General features: G+C 40.5%; 1 protein-coding gene across 1 annotated transcript; it reads left to right on the top strand.

Moving 5' to 3' along the window:
* The first annotated feature begins 5859 nt into the window (after positions 1–5859).
* Positions 5860–18635, top strand: tnfrsf1b (tumor necrosis factor receptor superfamily, member 1B). The gene is made up of 9 exons (XM_036559696.1): positions 5860–6490; positions 9260–9362; positions 10535–10660; positions 11462–11617; positions 11705–11795; positions 12828–13099; positions 15333–15410; positions 15679–15710; positions 16787–18635. The coding sequence occupies exons 1-9, from the start codon at positions 6431–6433 to the stop codon at positions 17174–17176; spliced, it is 1308 nt and encodes a 435-aa protein (XP_036415589.1). The 5' UTR covers positions 5860–6430; the 3' UTR covers positions 17177–18635.
* Positions 18636–18989: the final 354 nt, after the last annotated feature.

Genomic DNA, 18989 nt, shown 5'->3' with positions numbered 1-18989 from the left:
GCATTGAACTTTTTGAACTGAATTTGATTCAAACTGTCATAATTTCCACATGAATAAAAGATCTTACATCAACACAGTTAATGCCAAATGAAAGTAAACAGAGAAAGACAGAGCACGTTTTCTTCATGTGGAAATAACTTACAAATGATTTGAATCAAGTTAATTCAATACATAATTTATTTTTCAGTGTACATTCAGGTTAATCCAGACACATGACTCTTACATGTTTGCGCTCTCACAACGTAGAATGATGTTTGTGATCAGTAGATCATGCTTTTATATACAAGTTGGACAGATGAAAGTAGATCAGCGCACTTGACTGAGGAGTGTGGGCGTCTAACAGTATGAAGGCGAAGCTAAAAATACCTCAACGTTGGAAAATATTTACCAATTTACATGACGGGGGGCAGTCATGTCAGTGGCCTCACTTAAGCAGGCTTACTTGACGAGTGGCCTGTAAAGTGAGCCCCGCACCCCCCCACCCCCCCATTGACACTTTCATTATCACTCCTTACCATCTGGACATATTTCTCAAAATTTTTATTGTATTTTATTTTTTGTAAAAAACACGATGTGTAATGTATTTGTAGTTGTGTATTGTCATAATTAGTAATTCATTTCTACAGGACAATTTTCCAGCATCTCTTTATCGCATAGAATTATCCCATAGAATTAATAGTTTTTTGTTACTGTTCCTTTAAGACTGATGTATGTAAATGATCTTTGTTACGACTGACTGTCATGTATTGTGCCCAAATCGACAAGAAGTCCGGGTTGAAACATTCCTTATGGCCTAAGCATAACTGCTATAACTGCTGTAAGCTAAAATGCTTTGGCTTTTGTGACATCACAAAGATGGTGAATTCAGAACAGGCTGTTTTTGCAGCTGTATATGGACTGTATGAACTAAGAAGTGAACACTTCTGTGCAGCTTTTGTTTTTTTCACAAGTGACAGTGCTACTAGTGGCACATTGCTTGCAGCAAGAAACTCTATGACCTCCTCTTTCAATTGGAATGTGATTGGTTCCTAGGCGCCTCACGGCTGTAAAAATATGGCGCTTTGAAATCGGATGAATCTTTTTGAATCACCCTTAATAACTGTGAGCTTAAAACTGCGCTTTGTTAATCCTTTCTGCATTGGCTTGAAAGGCCACACTGAGTAGAACCATGAGTACAGCATGGTTTGGCGATGTGGCGCATGGCAGCGCAGTCACCGCTTCTGCTATAAAAGATGGAAAAAAATAGGAACATGACGAAGTGATGCCACAGCCATCCATGGTTAGGAGTCCAGGAGAGCATAATTGGCCTCATTCTGTCTGGGTGGGCAGGATAGCCCTCCCTGCCTCCCCGTCACGCAGCGCAGTGCTAGCCAACACAGGCAACTGTTAGCTGATGTAACAGAATTGGCAGTTAGTGTTCTCCTCCAAGCGTGTTGAGCTGTTAAATGATGTGGCAGCTGGAAAAGTTGTGGTGGCGCTTCATGTGTTTCGGAGGAAGCACATGCAAGCCTTCACCCTCCCGGCTTTTTAGCATTGTGTGATGGGGGAGACCTAGATAGTGAGTCAAATTGGCCATGATTGAACTGGAGCGAGAAAGAAAATACGTACGGTGCTAATGTGCCCGTGATTAACGTGTTCTCATTGCAGTGGTCATTGCAGTCTAACTGAACACCATACCTCTATCATTCCACTGGCCATTGATTGCAACATGCCACTTATAGTGGAACCACTTTTTTGGCGAAAGAATCTGCCAATGTTTAAAGTTTTTCTTCTGTGTTTTACGTTTTTGTTCTACTTTTTACTTTGCAAAACTGTACCATAGAAGCGGTAGAGCACTTGAAGTTGTGTGTTAGTGTACACGCTCTGTCTTGTACTCTGTTGCTTAAAAATGCTACCTTAGTGAAGGCATTATACTTTTGGGGTTACAAAGTAACACAAATTAATTTCACGTTCTGTGATATGTTTATAGTAAACGACAAAGATGATCGAAGACGTTCTAGGCAATACTTGTAACATATGAGACGAGAGTATATCATGTGTCAGATTATTTTAAAGTATGTTTTATAACATGTCAGTCATTGTTGTCAGTGTCTAACAGTACATGCACTGGTCCATAGCATAAAACTTACAATTTTATTTTGTTTTTAGGGCACTTTGCAATGAAATTTTGTCGTTGGAGTGACTGGATCGAGCACCGCCTAGTCAGGAATACAGCAAGGAACGGATTTTTTGCAGTGCCTTAAAAGGTGACCGACAAGGCAGGTGCCCGGTTCACTCACGCCAGAGCCGTTTAAAGGGAGCCTGGCCGCTTCCTATTTCTCCCGTTATATCAGAAACATGACTGCAAATCTCTAAAGGGTGCCCATGAGCGCGTCCTACATGAATGGGGGTGAATGAAGCTAAAAAGTGAAAAAATTAAAAATGAAACTTGTTTGTAATCATTTGTGCAGGAGCTTCCTTTAATTTTGGAAAGTTGAAGGATGTATTTCATTAAAAAAGCAAAGAAAAACCTGTATTTTTCTACAGCAAACGGGTTTTGGGTGGTTAGCATTACTGCTACTGAGTGCTGATTGGTTGGCGTTACTGCTACTGAGTGCTGATTGGTTGGCATTACTGCTACTGAGTGCTGATTGGTTGACATTACTACTACTGAGTGCTGATTGGTTGGCGTTACTGCTACTGAGTGCTGATTGGTTGGCATTACTGCTACTGAGTGCTGATTGGTTAGCACTACTGCTACTGAGTGCTGATTGGTTTGCATTACTACCACTGAGTGCTGATTGGTTGGTATTACTACCACTGAGTGCTGACTGGTTGGCATTACTGCTACTGATAGCTGATTGGTTGGCATTACTGCTACTGAGTGCTGATTGGTTGGTGAGCTCCTCAGGTCATTGGCTAAATGAAGCAGTTCACACTCACTGACATCATGAACCAATATGAGAGGTTAACCTCCTATAACTGCAGTTTAAAAGCGCTCCAAAATATAACAGCAGTGTTGAAATATTTCACACTGTTCTGTGTTCTGAAGTTTTTTGGGATTTTATATCTAAAAATGATTTAAAAGCATTTACAAAATCAGATTTTGCACAAAAGCTCCATAGGAGCCCATTCATTTTGGACTGACTCAGGAGCACCCTGCTGCATCTGACAAACCTGGAATTGAGTGGCAGTTCTCCTCACAGGACATTCTCTGCTCACGTCACCTCCCGAGTGTCCCCTTTCGTCTCGGACCATGGCCGACCAGAGCTCCCTTGCTGCTGTCCTCTGCGCTAGGCAGTGGTCAGTTCGGTTGCTTCAGCATCATGTTCTTCCCCGTTCATTTTTTGCAGTAAATTTTGAAATATGATGCGCAAGTTGTCATTTTAGGGTTTCGTTCAAGCGGCCTAATAAATGTGTACGATCCGTCTGCTTGAGGGAAGTTTTGTGGATGTTTTAAGAAATCTGTATCTCACTGGTATATTAACGAGAAGAATCAGTGTGGCAAAGTCTAGGCTGACACCCCTGATCTCAGGGAGTGTAGGCTGATAGACTCACGTATGACGGGGAATAAAACCATAATCAGCACTTTCCCATTATTACTGTTATCATTGCTGATAACATGCTGTAATTTTATATTAATTTCCAGCAATGGACAAAGTACAGTCTCTCTGTACGTGAGTAAAAGTACAACTGTGCTTGTTTGTGAAGGTACTAAGCACCAAAAGTAAAAGTCTTTGGAGTTTTTGTAGATATAAACAAATAAATGTTTTTCAAGTCTGCATTCTTACAAGTCTCCTCTATACAGTGAGTTCATCACAATAATACTGTACAAGATCTATAATAACTCAGTACATCCTTAAGCGTTAGTTCTACTTTTTACTCAAGCACAAATATACAGTCATTCGTGAAAGTTTTGACGCCCTGGTCAGATTTCATGTTTTCTTAGTTTTACTGCTGATGATTTGATCACTGTTTGTTTGCTGAATTTAACATATTGGGAAAAGAAACAGAACATAAAATGTGGCCTGTGCAAAAGTTACGGCACATTTAAAATTTTAGGGTTTTTTTATAATAATATGTTAAATCTAGCTAATAAATAGAAAGATGTGCACTAAAATTTGAATGGCATATTTGAGTTTGTTCTTTATGGATCCCCTGAGGAGCTGTAGTGTATATTTTTTTGGGTGAGCGCCAGATACTATGTGGTGAACACTAGATACTATTAGATGTGCACCAGATACTATGTGGTGAACACTAGATACTATTAGGTGCGCTCCAGGTACTATGTGGTGAACACTAGATACTATTAGGTGCTCACCAGGTACTATGTGGTGAGCACTGCAGACTATTAGGTGCGCAACAGATACTATGTGGTGAGCACCTGATACTGGCAAGTGAGATACTATCTAGATAGCATCAGGTCAACATTCTATGTGTATCTAGTGTGCACCTGAAAATATCTAGTGCTCACCACATAGTATCTGGTGCACACCAGATGTTTACCTAAAAAATAAAGTACATCACGCTCCTTCAGGGGCTCCGTAGTTCTCTGCAGAGGATGTCAACTTATTTTCACTTAGAAAATCAACAAAACGTGATCTAACTGGGGATATTCAAACTTGCGTATGTGAATGTAGTTAGAATACTTGTACTTTCACTTAAGTGACGTTTTACTAAGAGCATTTCTACTTTTACTCAAGTACAGAATGGCTGTACTTGTTCACCGAAACAGAGAGGTTGTTGTGCCCAAGTGACACCACGTTTGTGTTTGTAAGTAGAAGAAGAGATATTTTACTATGATTTGAATTTAATAAAAAGTTGAAAAGGCTACAAATCTGTGATCTGTCATCATTTTCACTACCAAGTTGCTGTATCTGTGCTGAATTTGGTTACCCTTCTTGTTGGGGTACAGAGCGTGCCGAGCCAGAGCATGTGAGGGGAACAAGTAGGAGAATGGCTGGCCGTGGGTTTGTGTGACCTTGTGAGGCGATAGCGTTTCTGGCACATTCTAGCAGTCAGCCACAACCGCCCATCTGTTTCAGCGATTTTACTTCGGGTGAAGGGTGCTGGGTTTAGCCTACTACCTGTGGTGAAATCATTGTAACGCACAGCCTCATATTGCTTTTATAGGCGTTGAACAACCTAATAAACATAACAGTAATGTAGATCAGTGTAATTCCATCTTCCACAGTCAGATCTGTTACACGTTGAACTTGAGCAACATTACCCATAATTCAGTGTTGCCCTGCTGGACACTGAGTTCTAAAGAAGTTGTGGTGTGACCAATAATTAGCATGAGACGGTGATGCTCGTTATGAATCATTCAAAACATTTAAGCGAAATGAATTAGTCGCTCTTGACTTGACTCAAAACTCGAGACACGTAGGCTGACAGTATCAGGAATGGTATCATAGAATAGAGCCTTGTGTGGATTCATTAAGTGACAATGAATTATTCTACGTAGTGCAATCTGTATATTCACGTCCTTTCTCTCTCACCCATCTCTCTCTCTCTCCCTCCCTCTCTCCTCTCCCCTCTCCATCCCACTCCCTCTCTCCCCCTCCCCTCTCCATCCCACTCTCCCCCTCCCCTCTCCATCCCACTCCCTCTCTCCCCCTCCCCTCTCCATCCCACTCCCTCTCTCCCCCTCCCCGTCTCTCGCTCTCCCCCCTACCTGCCCCTTTCCTCACAGACACTCTTCCCACAGAAGCACTCCAAAATCTTGTGAAGCCCTTCCCTGAAGAGTGGAGGCCGTTACAGCTGGAATGGCCAAAAAGCTCATACAGTAGTCACAGTCAGGTGTCCACATACTTTCGGCCATGTAGTGTGTAGATGGGCTAATGTCCATGAAGTGAGCAGCAGGCGTTTGTAGCTATGGAGAGGTGGAGCCCGGGAGGAGCAAGAGCTGAAATGAGCCGCTGCAGACAGGGCCAGTCCAAAGACTCTCCCCAGGGGGCGAGACCTCGTGACAGCTAGTCGTTTTGGATTATTAAAAAAAAATAGCCAAACTTGTATTACAGACATCACGATCTCTGGTTCCCATCAGCACCACTGTAAAGAAATCTGAGCCTGTACGGCGCACCAGTTCACCTCAAACCACTCTGAGTGACTTCACGTCTCAACGACGTACAGATGCAGAAATTTGGAAAAGTGGATGGATTTAAGGTGGATTGGCCCTTTAAGGCCAATTCTGTGTTGCGCGTTTGTTGCCGCATCGTTTTTTAAAACTTTTTAAATGTTGAACGCTTTGAAATAAATTCTGCCCCTGAATCCGGGCCCTCCCTGCCTTTTCACTCGGGTCAGTTATGGAAGCGAAACTCTCGCTGGGGCTGAAAAAAACCGCTTCCTCTTGATTGAAACACACTTCCGACGGAGAGGGCTGCGCACTCTCGGCTCGGCACTGACGCTCCGCATCGGCTCTCTGAACGCGGCGCCGCGGGGTGTGAAGATGAGGCTCGCGCTGCAGTACTTCTTACTTTATGTTTTCTCATTTCTCGCGAAGGGAAAGGTAGGAACCGTTTTTCATGAGCACTCCTTTTAGCTGACTAATGTTTCGCGGTAACGGGTGATTCATTGCGATAGTTATCTCGCTTTTTGCTGGTGCTCCTCGTTTATGGAGCGGTGAGGCAGCAGCGAGATGAGATGAGATGAGGTCTGTCTGTCTGTCTCTCTGTGTGTGTGTGTGTGTGTGTGTGTGTGTGTGTGTAGGTCTGGACGGTAGGAGTATTTTGGCCTCGTTAACGTTTCCTGACGTTTGACGCCTTTTCCTATTGAGTCCAAGCCTGTTTTCGTGTTGACGCCCTGTGTTTATAATAAGGAGCACCGTTTCCCTCCTTCTCTCACCTCGGCTTTCATTTTCTTTCGAGTTTTCAGTCACCTGATAGAGATGAAAGGCTTTATGTCTGTCTTGTGTAAAACTGCCTTCGACGGTGGAGTTTCTAGAAACTGGCGGTTTAAACCGTAAGAATTAATGATTAATGAGCTGATTAATGCGGTCAGAACGGCCAGGTTTAGCACAGACATGTATGTCGCAACCGCTGAACGAGGGCCGACACGTTTCTTCGCTTTCCTGACAGACATGTAGGCTAACTTGTCGTCCAGGAACTGGTAAAACCGAGAAATGTAATGTGTGCTAACACGCATGTCCACTCATCTCTGCCAAGTTTTGTTTTCGTGCACTCCCTCCCTCGGAGCGAGACTTCAGGACGAGCGGCACGAAACTGACGCTGACTCCTTCCTTGAACTTTCCGTTCCACCTTAAAAAGCTGCCGCTGTTAATACGGGCGCCAGTACAGGCGCCCGTATTAACAGCTGCACCTGTTAAGGTGGAACGGAGAAATTGTGTTGTTCTCAAACGGAAAAGTAATATAAGGAGCCACGAAGGACTGGCAATGTCAACCATGGCTCACACGAGCATTATTATTTATTATTTTTAGTATTTATTATTTTATTATGTTATTATTTTTTTCAATTTTCTAAAACACGTTTTGGTCTGTTTTAAAAATGCTACCTCTAAGTCAGTGGTACCTCTTCCCCCCAAGTTAGCAAAGCCAATGAGTTTATACACATACTGTATATAAGAAAACCTCGTATCTTTGTTTTTGTCGTTTTTCAGTTTTTCATTCTGAAAATGCCTGTTGTCCTTTACATTGTGTGTAAATTTCATGAAGAATGAACCAAAACAAACGGCCCAAAATGACTTGGAAAACTGTCTTACATTAAAAGTAAAGTAGGTTTTTTCCTTCTCCTGTAAAGTTATATATATATATTTATATTTATATTTATATTTATATATATATATATATATATATATATATATATATATATATGTGTGTATATATATATATGTGTGTATATATGTATAGAAAGTGAGGGCTAAAAATAAGTACTGAGTGCTCAGATGTGTTGCAGTTAGTTGCATCTGCTGTCCTGGAAAAGTTCAGTGATAAGGGACCACTGCAGACTTGGTAATTCCTGTAAGGGGATTAGAAACGTCTTTCTTGATAAACTGCTGCTGCTGCTGATCTGGTATTCTTATAAGGTGGTTAGGTGAAGGGCGGAAAGTCAGAAGGTGGCTGGCCGCTTGGAGAGGGGACGATTGTGGTGACACTTCATGCAGAGCGCTGCTCTGCTACGGAAATCTTTCTCGGTCTACCATTGTAGGTCATTTCCCCTAAAGACTTGTCACGATTCTCTCGCTTTGAGGGGAGGCAAAGCGCTTAACATGCTGATGAGGTACATCTGTACATCTCACCACGTAACAGTGGTGGAATAAGTAGCTAAAAGGTATGTTGATGTTACAGAGTTTGGGCTGGGCGATGTAAGTTCAGTATCACAATATTCGTCACATATATCACAGGATCCTTGTGTTCCATGATGTTTAAGTTATCTTTAATAAAGCTGAAGATTGCGTGCCTCCTGGGTTCTGCGTTAAAACAGTCTGACATTAAGTGTTGCGCAAAAGTCAACGACCGTGTACTTGACTTATATTTCACGTATAATTACACCAGGCGTCAACAACTAATGTTAATTTGTTCGGTGTTTTAGTTTATCCAGTTTTTGCCTTTATTACGGCTTCTGTTCTTTTCAAGAGACTCACTATCAGTTTTCCAGAGATCATTTTTTCACACCTCCAGAGTTCAGTCTTTGAAGTTGGTTGCATTTTCTTTTTCTCATGATCCAAGTAATCCTTCCAGACTGGCTTGGTCAGTCCAATATTCTGACATCTCCAGCTGCTTCTTTGTTTGCCAGTTTTCCTCTTTTTTTTAATCTTTGTTTTGACTGTCTCTTTTTTTACGCAAGTACAAAACAGCTCCTGATGGACACACCCATTCATATCAGTTGTTTTGGTGTATTGTGTTTTTATAGATTTTAATTAAGTCTTTTCTTATTTTAGGCTTCCTAGTTTATCTGCTTACCGAAGTGTTTTTAAAGCCATCTTTCATGTCTGGCCTGTTTTAAAAACACTGATAACTCAATCAATGGTCAAATAAACAGTAAAGTGATATAATTGATATAATTGATATTTAGAGCTCTACTTATTCAGCATTTGTACTCAGTCACGCACAGTTCCAGGTTACTCAATAACCGCATTGCACATGATATTGCTATATATATTCCATCTAAAGGGAAGTGTGGGTGCCTTCATTTGCTGTGATGAATTGCTGTTGCTGAGGAAATGGAGTTTACTGCTCTTTTAGCAAGGCCTTCTCAGTGGTATCAGTTCCTGTCCGTTCAGGTCAGCAGCCTTATGTTCATGATCCTTTTTGCTCTGCAGGCGGATTCACTGCCATATCAGAGCGTTGGAGGGGAATGCTTGAACAGTTCCACAGAGTACGTTCCCACGGGCTTGTCCCTGTGCTGCAGCAAATGCAGGCCAGGTAAGAAGTCAACTGAGACAGTCACAGTTACTCGATTAAATTTGATTTTACAAAATCAATAATTAAAAATTACTTTCACAATGATCAGCTGACATAATAATGAATTTATTGCTGCTAATGATCACTGTAATAGAGCCTCATAGACAAATTCATATACCTTTTCCCTATATTTTTATATATAACATGAACCTTTTTAATGATTTTATTTTAATTCTGACATAAGAAATGAAGAACGTTGTAAAGTTACTGTTTTGAATATACTTGTGGTTTTTTTTTTCAGATGACAACAGTATTTGTTAAATACTAAATTATTAAATATTGTAGTTAAATCTTTTTAAATATTTTGTAATTTTTTTGCCCAATAAAATCTTTTAGAATCTTACATAGACGATGCATGGTTTGTTACTATTTAAGTTAGGCTATATGTCCAAAAGTTTGTAGACACCTGTTCTTCCAATATTTCCTCCAAAATCAGGGGTGTTAATAGGGACTTTGTCCCCCTTTGCTGCAGTAACAGCCTCTTTAGGCTCTAGGCTCTCTACACTTTCTAGGAAGGCTTCAGACTAGATGGAACATTGCTGCAAATATTTGGTTGTAATCAGCCATAAGAGCATTAGTGAGTTCAGGTACTGATATTAAATGATCAGTTCTGGGTCATAAACGCTACAACAACTTATCCAAGAGGTATTGGAGCTCCATCATTCCAGAGAAGACAGTTCCACTGCTCCACAGCTTCTGGCTGGGGTGCTGTATACCCCTCTAGCATTGAGTGTGGTGAACTTATCTCATGTGGAGCTTCTTCAGAGCGTCTCATTCTATTAGCACTGATTTTCTATAGAGATTATACAAACCACTGAACACCCGTCACAACAATTGAGCACCATAATGTAGTGGAAGCATTTCTGGATACTGTTGGATAAATAGCATACATCAGTTTTTATTAATTGACTCTAAATTACTCAAATAATCATCAAAATAAGTGATATTTAACTCAGCTTGGTATATTACTTGACTTGGGCATGAAATCAAGAGGTTGCTGTCCTTCAGGTTATGTATGTTCTGAATATTTTCTGTATGTTTGGTGCTGAATGTCTGTCAATACACATAGTTGCTTGCAAATGACCATGTGACCCAGAAAGGAAATCAGTATTTTGATGCTTTTGTTGTTACAGGAACCCGACTGGAGACAGTGTGTACCCATGGCAGGGATACGGTCTGTAAACCGTGTGCAGAGGGAACGTTTTCGGACGCTATGAATTTTTACAAGAATTGCTTCAGCTGTTTAACGTGTTCTGCACGTAGGAAACCTTATTTGTTTAGATCTGTGAATTTACAGTACTGTACAAAAGCCAGAAACCATCCGTCATTTATTTTATCTCCAGGTAAAACAGACTTTAAGTAAAAGTGATTTATTTTTTAGAGGTATTTCTAAGAGATTGGATCGGCTCCACTCATTAAGGGAGGGGAAGGGGTTCAAAATAAGGGTTCTATAGAGTACAGAGAAAATAAAACTCCTAACAGCCGTGCAAGAAATGATAGAGCCACCAGTACTGTCACCATCAGATAAACAGTTCTTAAAGCTTTCATCTTTGAGAGAGAGGAAGAAAATCTAGCTCCACTTCAGAGCTGACAAAATACATAGGTGAGAAAAGAAAATTGCAAATTTAAAGCTGGTGGTCTTCTCTGAACAGTGGATTGGTCATCCCAGAGTCCAGACCTCAACATCACTGAATGTGTTTGGGATTACTTGAATTGTAAGAAGCAGAAAAAATACAACCAACTTTTAAGACTGAACTTTGGAGGTGTGGAAAGATTTGATTAAAGAACTAAAAACAAGTTTCCTGAAAAGAATAGAAGCTGTAATAAAGCAAAGAGTGGACGCAATAAATACCGAAAAACATATTTTGTTGCTGAGACCTTTGTAACATTTTCTGTAGAATTATATTTTTTGCCTTTTCCTGATGCTGAAAAAGTATGACTTGTACTTAAGTGCTGTTTTGTATAGAAATAAAATAAGTGGGTGGTCTCTGATTTTTTGCACAGTACCCTCTTTTTAATGTGCTTCACCAGTGATTGTTTAATGCTGTTGGTTTTGACAGGTAAAGGCCTGCTGTACATCAAGACATGCACCAGCGTCAATAACGCAAAGTGTGAGTGCAAACCTGGGTATTTCTGTTCTATTTATCTTGGTCAACACTGTTCTGAGTGCACAAAGCATAGAAGATGCCCCCCTGGCCAAGGAGCCAAATCACCAGGTAACCTGATCCAATTTTTATGACTAAGTTCATCAGTTTATTGTTGAACTCCTCTTTCTGACAAGCGTTGTGTGTTTTGTGTTGCAGGGACACCTACAGAAAATGTCCAGTGTGTTGCATGTCCTGAGGGAACATTCTCTAATGAAACTAGTTCCCAGCCTTGCAAGCCACACACACAGTAAGTTACACACAAAAAATAAAGAGTACTTTAACACTGAATAATAAAATAAGTCAGTCTGAATTATCGAACTGCATATTGAGCTGCTTTCCCACTTTTATGCATAGCTTTAAGAATATTCAGATATTCCACCTGGCACAATTTGATAAAATCCTTGTGGGATCTATGATTGTGTTGGCCATTTGGTTTACCTCTATGTGCAAAGATGTTTTCTCTTCTCTCAGTGTTGAGAAATGACAGACCATCCAGATTGCCGTCTTGCTTTATGAGGCAGTTTATCGGCAGTACTTTGAAGTCCCAGGGAACAAAGTGTAAAATATTAAAAATGTTTATTTGATAATGAAATTAAGTGTTATAATAAAGTCTTGTCATGTACACACGACCCAAGGTTAGGACCACCCAGTTCATACTGAAAGAGGAGAATTTCAGCAAATCACAGTTTTTAACAGAACGTTTTTTTTGTCCATGTATATTATGAGCCCACAAGCGCAAGATTGAGCTATTTAGAAAGAAAAAACAGGTTTAAGTTCTTTGGGGCTTTAAAACACACTCATTCGCAGGCCTAGCATGAGGGGACAATACCCCCTCAGGTGGAACATAGTGTCCCCTTCTTTTTGTTTTTGCCTACAAAGCAACCCACCCTTCAAACTCTACTCATGGAAATTACATGGGTTTCCCACCTGAGCAAGCCCTTTAGACCTTTAAGTTGCTTTTACCCAATAAGAGCCTTTCAGATGCTGTTCTCACTTTCTCATTTTTTTAAAATGTCTGGCTTAGAATTTTCTGTCAAGCATATAGATATGCATCACTCCAAAAAAGTGAATTTACCACATGAAAAAAGCTAAATGCAGCTTATCTTGTATCCATCAGGTCAGTATTACCAATATCCATTGATTGGGTGAAGATAGTCGTTCCCCCTCAGGAGTTTCTTTTGCCCCCTGAGCTATGTGATCTTGCTGATACGTCTGCTCATTCACTGAACCACGATGGGCAGATAAGTCGGATGATCTGAGATGTTTGTTTGTCATTTAGGTGTGAGGGGAGGGCTGTGTCGCAACATGGAACTTCCACAACAGACAGCAAATGTGGGCCACCTCTGCCTATTGCCTCTCATGATCCTCGCACCATGACCAAGACCCCTCCACCTGTCTCTTCACCTTCAAATCCCACCACCTCACCTTCAAATCCCACCGCCTCACCTTCAACCCCTACTGTTGAGGTCTTCTGCTCTGATTCACAGGCCCCTCCATGCACACACAAGACAACAGCACCGGGTACTAAACAGAACTGGACCTATTGGAGCGGTAAATGACAACTTTCGTACACCTGTGTTGGTAGAAACCAGGAAGCTGATAGCTGTAGCTGTCAACAAAAATATATCTGTAAATCTTGGCATTGTTATTAACTAAACCGTCCAGTCTAAGGCCCAGTCCCATTTCTCATTTTTACCCCTACCCCTTGTTTTCGAGTGTCACCTTGCCCCTTGGAACTGGGTTACAAGGGTTGGTGGTTGAAATCTTCCCCTATGAAATGGGAGCCCCAAATAAAAACAACATTACTTATACAGCTTCTAGCGCTGCTGTGTAGGCGACCCTGCCAGTTTGCAGTGATAGCAGAGGAGGGTAAAGTTCAGCAACCTCACTGCTGGGCTTTAGTTACATTTAGGGCATCGTGTGCCTTCAAAGAGGGTGGATGTGAAAATGATTCATCACCCACCTCTGCTTCTTTGGTAATATTATGCTGAAGTCAGTTTTCTTCACCAGCTTCTCTTTCAGATTTTCCCGTTCCACCTTAAATAGAGCAGCAGTAACATTCTGGCTCTTCAGGCGTCAGCACTGCTGGACTATTTAAGGTGGAATGGGAAATTTGGCTAGCTAGATACCGAGACATTAGCATAGTACTAGTGTTTTTTTTTTTTTTATGCTTGTTATAAAGAAAAGGACCATAACACATTGAAACGACATTAAACTAAAGTAATACAGTGGTTATCATAATTTGTTAATGGAGAAAATACCTACATTTGTGGGTTTCTTTGGTCGCTTTGTTCAGCCGTCTTGCCAGTTTTTCTTTTTTCCTCTTAACACTCTGTTTGGAGGGCCGTGTAGCCCTAACACTTCGCCCTACCCCTCTATCTCAACACAAATCAGGACACCCTACCCTTAGACGTGAACGTGCAAAACGGAGGGCTAAGGGCTAGGTGGTAGGGGCGAGGGGTGAAATGGGATTGGGCCTAAATCTGTATGTGCCTATTCATTGTCCTATTGTTGTAAAATTGTGCTCTCCAGGAACTATGAGTTTTGAAGAAATAAGGATTGTTAAATGATTAAAATAATAAATTAGGTCTGTCGCTATGTAACTCTGGATTACCTGTAAACTGGATACCTGTATGTTCGTCCTACACATTTTTAATACAACTAATTTTACCACTATTTTCAGCATAAAATGCACATTGAAGTTAAATTAAAATATATATATATAATAATTTTGGTCTAAAGACCGTTTGTCAGTAGGAAACACCAGGTTTGAAAGTACTGATATTTCATCAGCCCATTCCTCGTAACCAGTCCTTAAGTTGGCCTAGAATTCGGGCAATTTTTTAATAGCCTTTTTTTAATCCAGAACTCAGACTCTGCAGGTAAATGAACACGTGAAACACAGTCGCACATTTCTGGTGCTTTTTTTTAGCCACACTTGCAATATAAACATTATTTGCTTTTAATGGGCATTTAAAATAGTTCAGTCTTTGTAATCAATTGTTTTGTTTAAATAACAATCAAAGTGTCCATTGAAAGTAAGAGGTAACTGGCTATTTAGCATGATGAGTCATGTATAATGATATTACAATATTTTGGTTTAGGCGTAGGTGTAGCAGCATTGATACAGCGTGAGTGCACTTTCGTTGCGCACGTTATTTCCATATTTGCTATTTATATAAATTGCAACACATCTGCCAAAACAAAAACAAAATTGTCCGATTGCCGATTTCGTCTTTTGAGCAAACATCTGTCGATCTTGGCCGATTTTGTATCCCCATAATAGTAGTAATTAGATTAGAATTAGAATTGCCTTAGATAATTGATAGAGCTTCAGCAACTTGCTATTAGGTGGATTTGCACCTTTTTATGGTATCTGGAAAAATTTTTAGCCATGTTGGCTTATAAGCGTTAGCAATAATGGCTCATAAAAATGCTGTATTCAACAGTTATGCCTGAAAATGCATAGTATTTGTTCTTGACAGACTGTTTCTGAAACTGCTTTATCAACAGCCAGTATTTGTCATAGCTTTGGTAACAGTGACTTTGTTAATGAGATAAGCAGACCAGCTCCTGTCAGCGTTACATACGAGTCTGTTAATAAGTGATTTGTGTTTTTTCCACCCTCCTTTTCCTGCCTCCTTTCCTGTTTCTCCTGGTTCTCTCTCCCTCTCTCTCTCCATCTCTCTCTCTCTCTCTCTCCATCTCTCTCTCTCTCTCTCCATCTCTCTCTCTCTCTCTCTCTCTCTCTCTCTCTCTCTCTCTTGCACTGGGTGTTTGCCAGTTCTAGGTCCTCTTGCTGCTGTCGCAGTGCTGCTGTTTTTGCTGACGATGACTACTTTCGTAATTCGTCACAGGAAAGGTAATGCGTGCAAGATTTTGTATGGCTAGCATGAAAGAATCATCACACCATCTTACCCAGATTACAGTCTGGGGTATTGCGTTATAAAAGATTGTAGATTTCATTTTCAGCTTCTTTTGAACTTTATCTGTCATCAAGCTTTGTATTTTCCCATCCTAATGTGATATTGCACTATACTTTGTTTTGGGTGGATTGATCAGGGAAATCACTTATCAGTTGTGTTTATCTTCATCTGTTCTTTTATTTCCCCACATATAACTTACTGCAGGTTTAACAAAGCAACCAGTCACAGAAGCTGAGGTGAGTTTCTAAAAAGTGCATTTCTAATATAAAAATAGAAATATGGCAGTTTGTCACAAGTACATAGTATGCATAGAATAGTATTTTGATTCTGGTGTAATATACAAATTCATGTATCACCAAGATACACTTTTAGCAAAATGGGTCCTATATAGTACCCAAAAAAGGTTCTGTGACTTGTAACAATAGCAGAACCCTTTTGGTGCTATATAAAACCATTTGTTAAAAGGTTCTTTAAAGCACCATATACTTAAACCAATAACCATTGACTTTGATGAATCCATGAAGAACCTCTTTTAAAGGACGTAAAAAACAAACTAGTATGTACGAGTGTAAATATGCTTTAAGTTCCATAATTTCAGCATTGAAAATAGCTAGCTAGCCAACTGACATGCTTGCTTGTGCTGTTGCAAGAGAATAAGTAGACTTTTCCTTCCTCTTCAAGCTAGTCAAAGGCACATTTCACCACCAAACGCACTGAAGCAGCAGTTTTTTGAAGCTCTGTCTTCCGCTGCTAGTAGCAGACTGAGGAGCAGAACAGCACAGGGCTGAATAATCATTTTTACATTGAAGTCTCAGTTTGAAAGAGTGCGGTTATCCAGTTATTATGCCCTACACTGCTCAAATTTGTTTTAAGTGGGGAAATATAACCTAACAGAGCTTGAGAACTATCAGTTTGACATACAACTTTCAGTGTTCAATCCTCAAGTCTGTAAAAATGAATGTGTTGGTCTTCTTGACAATAAACAGGAAACAAAAACAAATGGGCCTTTAGTTTCATTTGTAGAAAAGAGTCGCATTTAAATCACAATCGCAATATTTTTCAGAAAATTTGCAAATAGATGTTTTGCCCAAATGATCCAGCCCTGGAACAGCATAATCATTTTATTTAAAAATACCTCAAACATGTTTTACCGACATCAAATATTTCATTTCTCTAGTTTTTGTTTCGTTTTGTCAGCCAGGAATAACGTGTAGTCTAGTCTGGGCCACTTATTGCTTAATCTCTCTCTCTCTCTCTCTCTCTCTGTCTGTCTCTGTTTCTCTCTCTCTCTCTCTCTCTCTCTCCTTCTAAGCCTGGACTTGCATCAGACTTGGCCCTTCCCTACAGCAAGACAGAGTGCCAGCATTTGCTAGTGGACAGCAAAACAGACCCCTCCACATCGTCATCGTCATCATCAGACAGCCACAGCCAGAGCACAGGGGCCAGTCAGGACAGCATCCACACAGACCAGCCCGTGGTCTCCAGCCCGTGTGTTAACGTCAGTATCACGGCCACGTTTAACTGCCAGGTGAACCCGACCACAGGCTCCTGCTCCATCCCCATCAGCCCCGTGGTCCAGCCCCAGCCGGTCCAGACCGAACCCCCCCTTTCTCAAGAGGAAGAACTGGGTGTCTCCTGCGAAGAGGAGAACAGCAAAGATGCCTCACAGTCAGTGCAAGAGAGTGGGATGACTATGTTCTGAAGATGAGGGGGAAGTCCGCCGGCTTCTTTATTTCAGTGGCGAGCGTTTGATCCAAGCTTGCGTGTGTGGGGGTTGTTGACGCTCAACTGCTGCATGCTATCTTTATACACTGAGCTGTCTGAGCTTCGGTCTTATCCTTAGCTGGTCAGGCCAAAGACTAAACATCTTGCTGTTTTGTGGCCTCACATGTAGATTGCATATGACCAGACAGCCACATTAGCCACATTGAGTATCATTGTGTCATTGGTAAAGGTGCTGAACAGCAGCCAGCTGCATGCCGTCGTACGACAGAGATAATCTACTATAGATAATCCGAGATTAGTCAGACCGTAGTGCTAATACAGCATTTTCTATCTTGCGTCTTGTCGTTAACACATCTTTGTTATGTCTAACAAAAGGCAGAGCCTGTACTTCAGATGGACTGGCTACAACAAGCAGTTGGTTGAAAATATAACACATAGCTCCATAGTTTTGTCAGTAATGTTGCTGCTTGGGCTGCTGTTGGTGCTTGGCCATCATCAGAACAATATCATATCATTCTTGTCTCAATTAAATACCAAAGCTATGCAGTCTTACACATTATAAGCCCTTTGTTGCACATATCTGAGTATTAGTGCTTTGTTGTTAGAAGTAATTGTTGAACCTGTGGCCTACGAGAGAACAAAGAAAAAAGACTCAGACGTCCTTAAGTAGGCCCTTGTATCAGCCAGCTACGTACACAGTCACACATGCACTTTACTCACACATTAACTCCTCCAGACTTTGTTCTTTCATTGTGTGTCAAAGGGATAGACACACATAGACAACTGACGCCTCCCAGTGGTAGAGAGGTGTAATGACATGTATGTACATTATAACCTTGTCTGCCACCATTTGTAATTAGCAGTGCCCAAATTTGAAGTAACGTTTTAGAAGAAATCTTTTTTTTTTATACTCACTGCACTGTAATGTGTGACATTTTCTGATTTTAATGTTTAAAGACTGGTTTCCTTTTTTATGAAATGCCTTTTATGTGTGCAATTTACATTAGCTGATTTAGCTAATATTCGAGCACACATATATAGAAAATGTACATATATATTTTTATACAAGTGAATATAAGTAAACAGAAATCTGCACATAAATGTGTCTATTTTTTTATTTTTTCAAGATTTTTTTTTGTATAGCCCCAATCAGGATGCTGTGTATGCATTAAAACACATATATTTCAAAGAAATCTGCAGGAATATTTTTCCACACCTCCAAAGTTCAGTCTTAGAAGTTGGGTGAGTTTTCTGATTCTAGTGATCCGTGGGGTGGACTCTGGGGTGGACAGATGGGCCATTTTGTCTGTATCTTTCAAACTTTCTTCTGAACTTATTTTCCTTTGACTTTGTCCTTAGATATACAAGAGGATTGTCTTCTATCGAATCTTTTTAGAGATATCGACGGAAAAATGTACATAATGTCAGTTTTGGCTGGAAATTAAATAAATGAAGGGTGTTTTTTTTTCACCGGACTATAAATAAAATTTCATTACAGAAACATGAAAAAGTCTGCACAATTTCCTCAACAATGGTGCTAAGTTCGGTTTAGTAGTGCAGACAGATTTCGCTCCTGTCAAATTGTAAATGTAAATATCTACTGTTACACCAAAAATTTGCCGGCCTGTTGCTATGGATCCTGATCAGGGCTTTGTGGTGTGTCTCTTATGTCATTTGTTAAGGATTTATGTCAAAAGAATTCAGATGAAGAATACTCTGAATGGAAATTACCGTAGTGTATATAATTTAGACTTGATCATGAAATTAACAGGGTTCTGTTTTCAAACTGG

This window comes from Colossoma macropomum, unplaced genomic scaffold, assembly GCF_904425465.1.
Source record: "Colossoma macropomum unplaced genomic scaffold, Colossoma_macropomum, whole genome shotgun sequence".
Classification (NCBI taxonomy): Eukaryota; Metazoa; Chordata; class Actinopteri; order Characiformes; family Serrasalmidae; genus Colossoma; species Colossoma macropomum.
The sequence above is the reverse complement of the archived record's forward strand: the minus strand, read 5'-3'. Positions and strand labels throughout refer to the sequence as shown.

Bases quoted from the DNA above. Each gene is read 5' to 3' on its own strand.
- tnfrsf1b (XM_036559696.1), top strand. From the start codon at position 6,431: ATGAGGCTCGCGCTGCAGTACTTCTTACTTTATGTTTTCTCATTTCTC. The intron at 9,363-10,534 runs GTAAGAAGTCAA...TTGTTGTTACAG, and splicing joins CTGCAGCAAATGCAGGCCAG to GAACCCGACTGGAGACAGTG. The intron at 11,796-12,827 runs GTAAGTTACACA...TTTGTCATTTAG, and splicing joins CCTTGCAAGCCACACACACA to GTGTGAGGGGAGGGCTGTGT.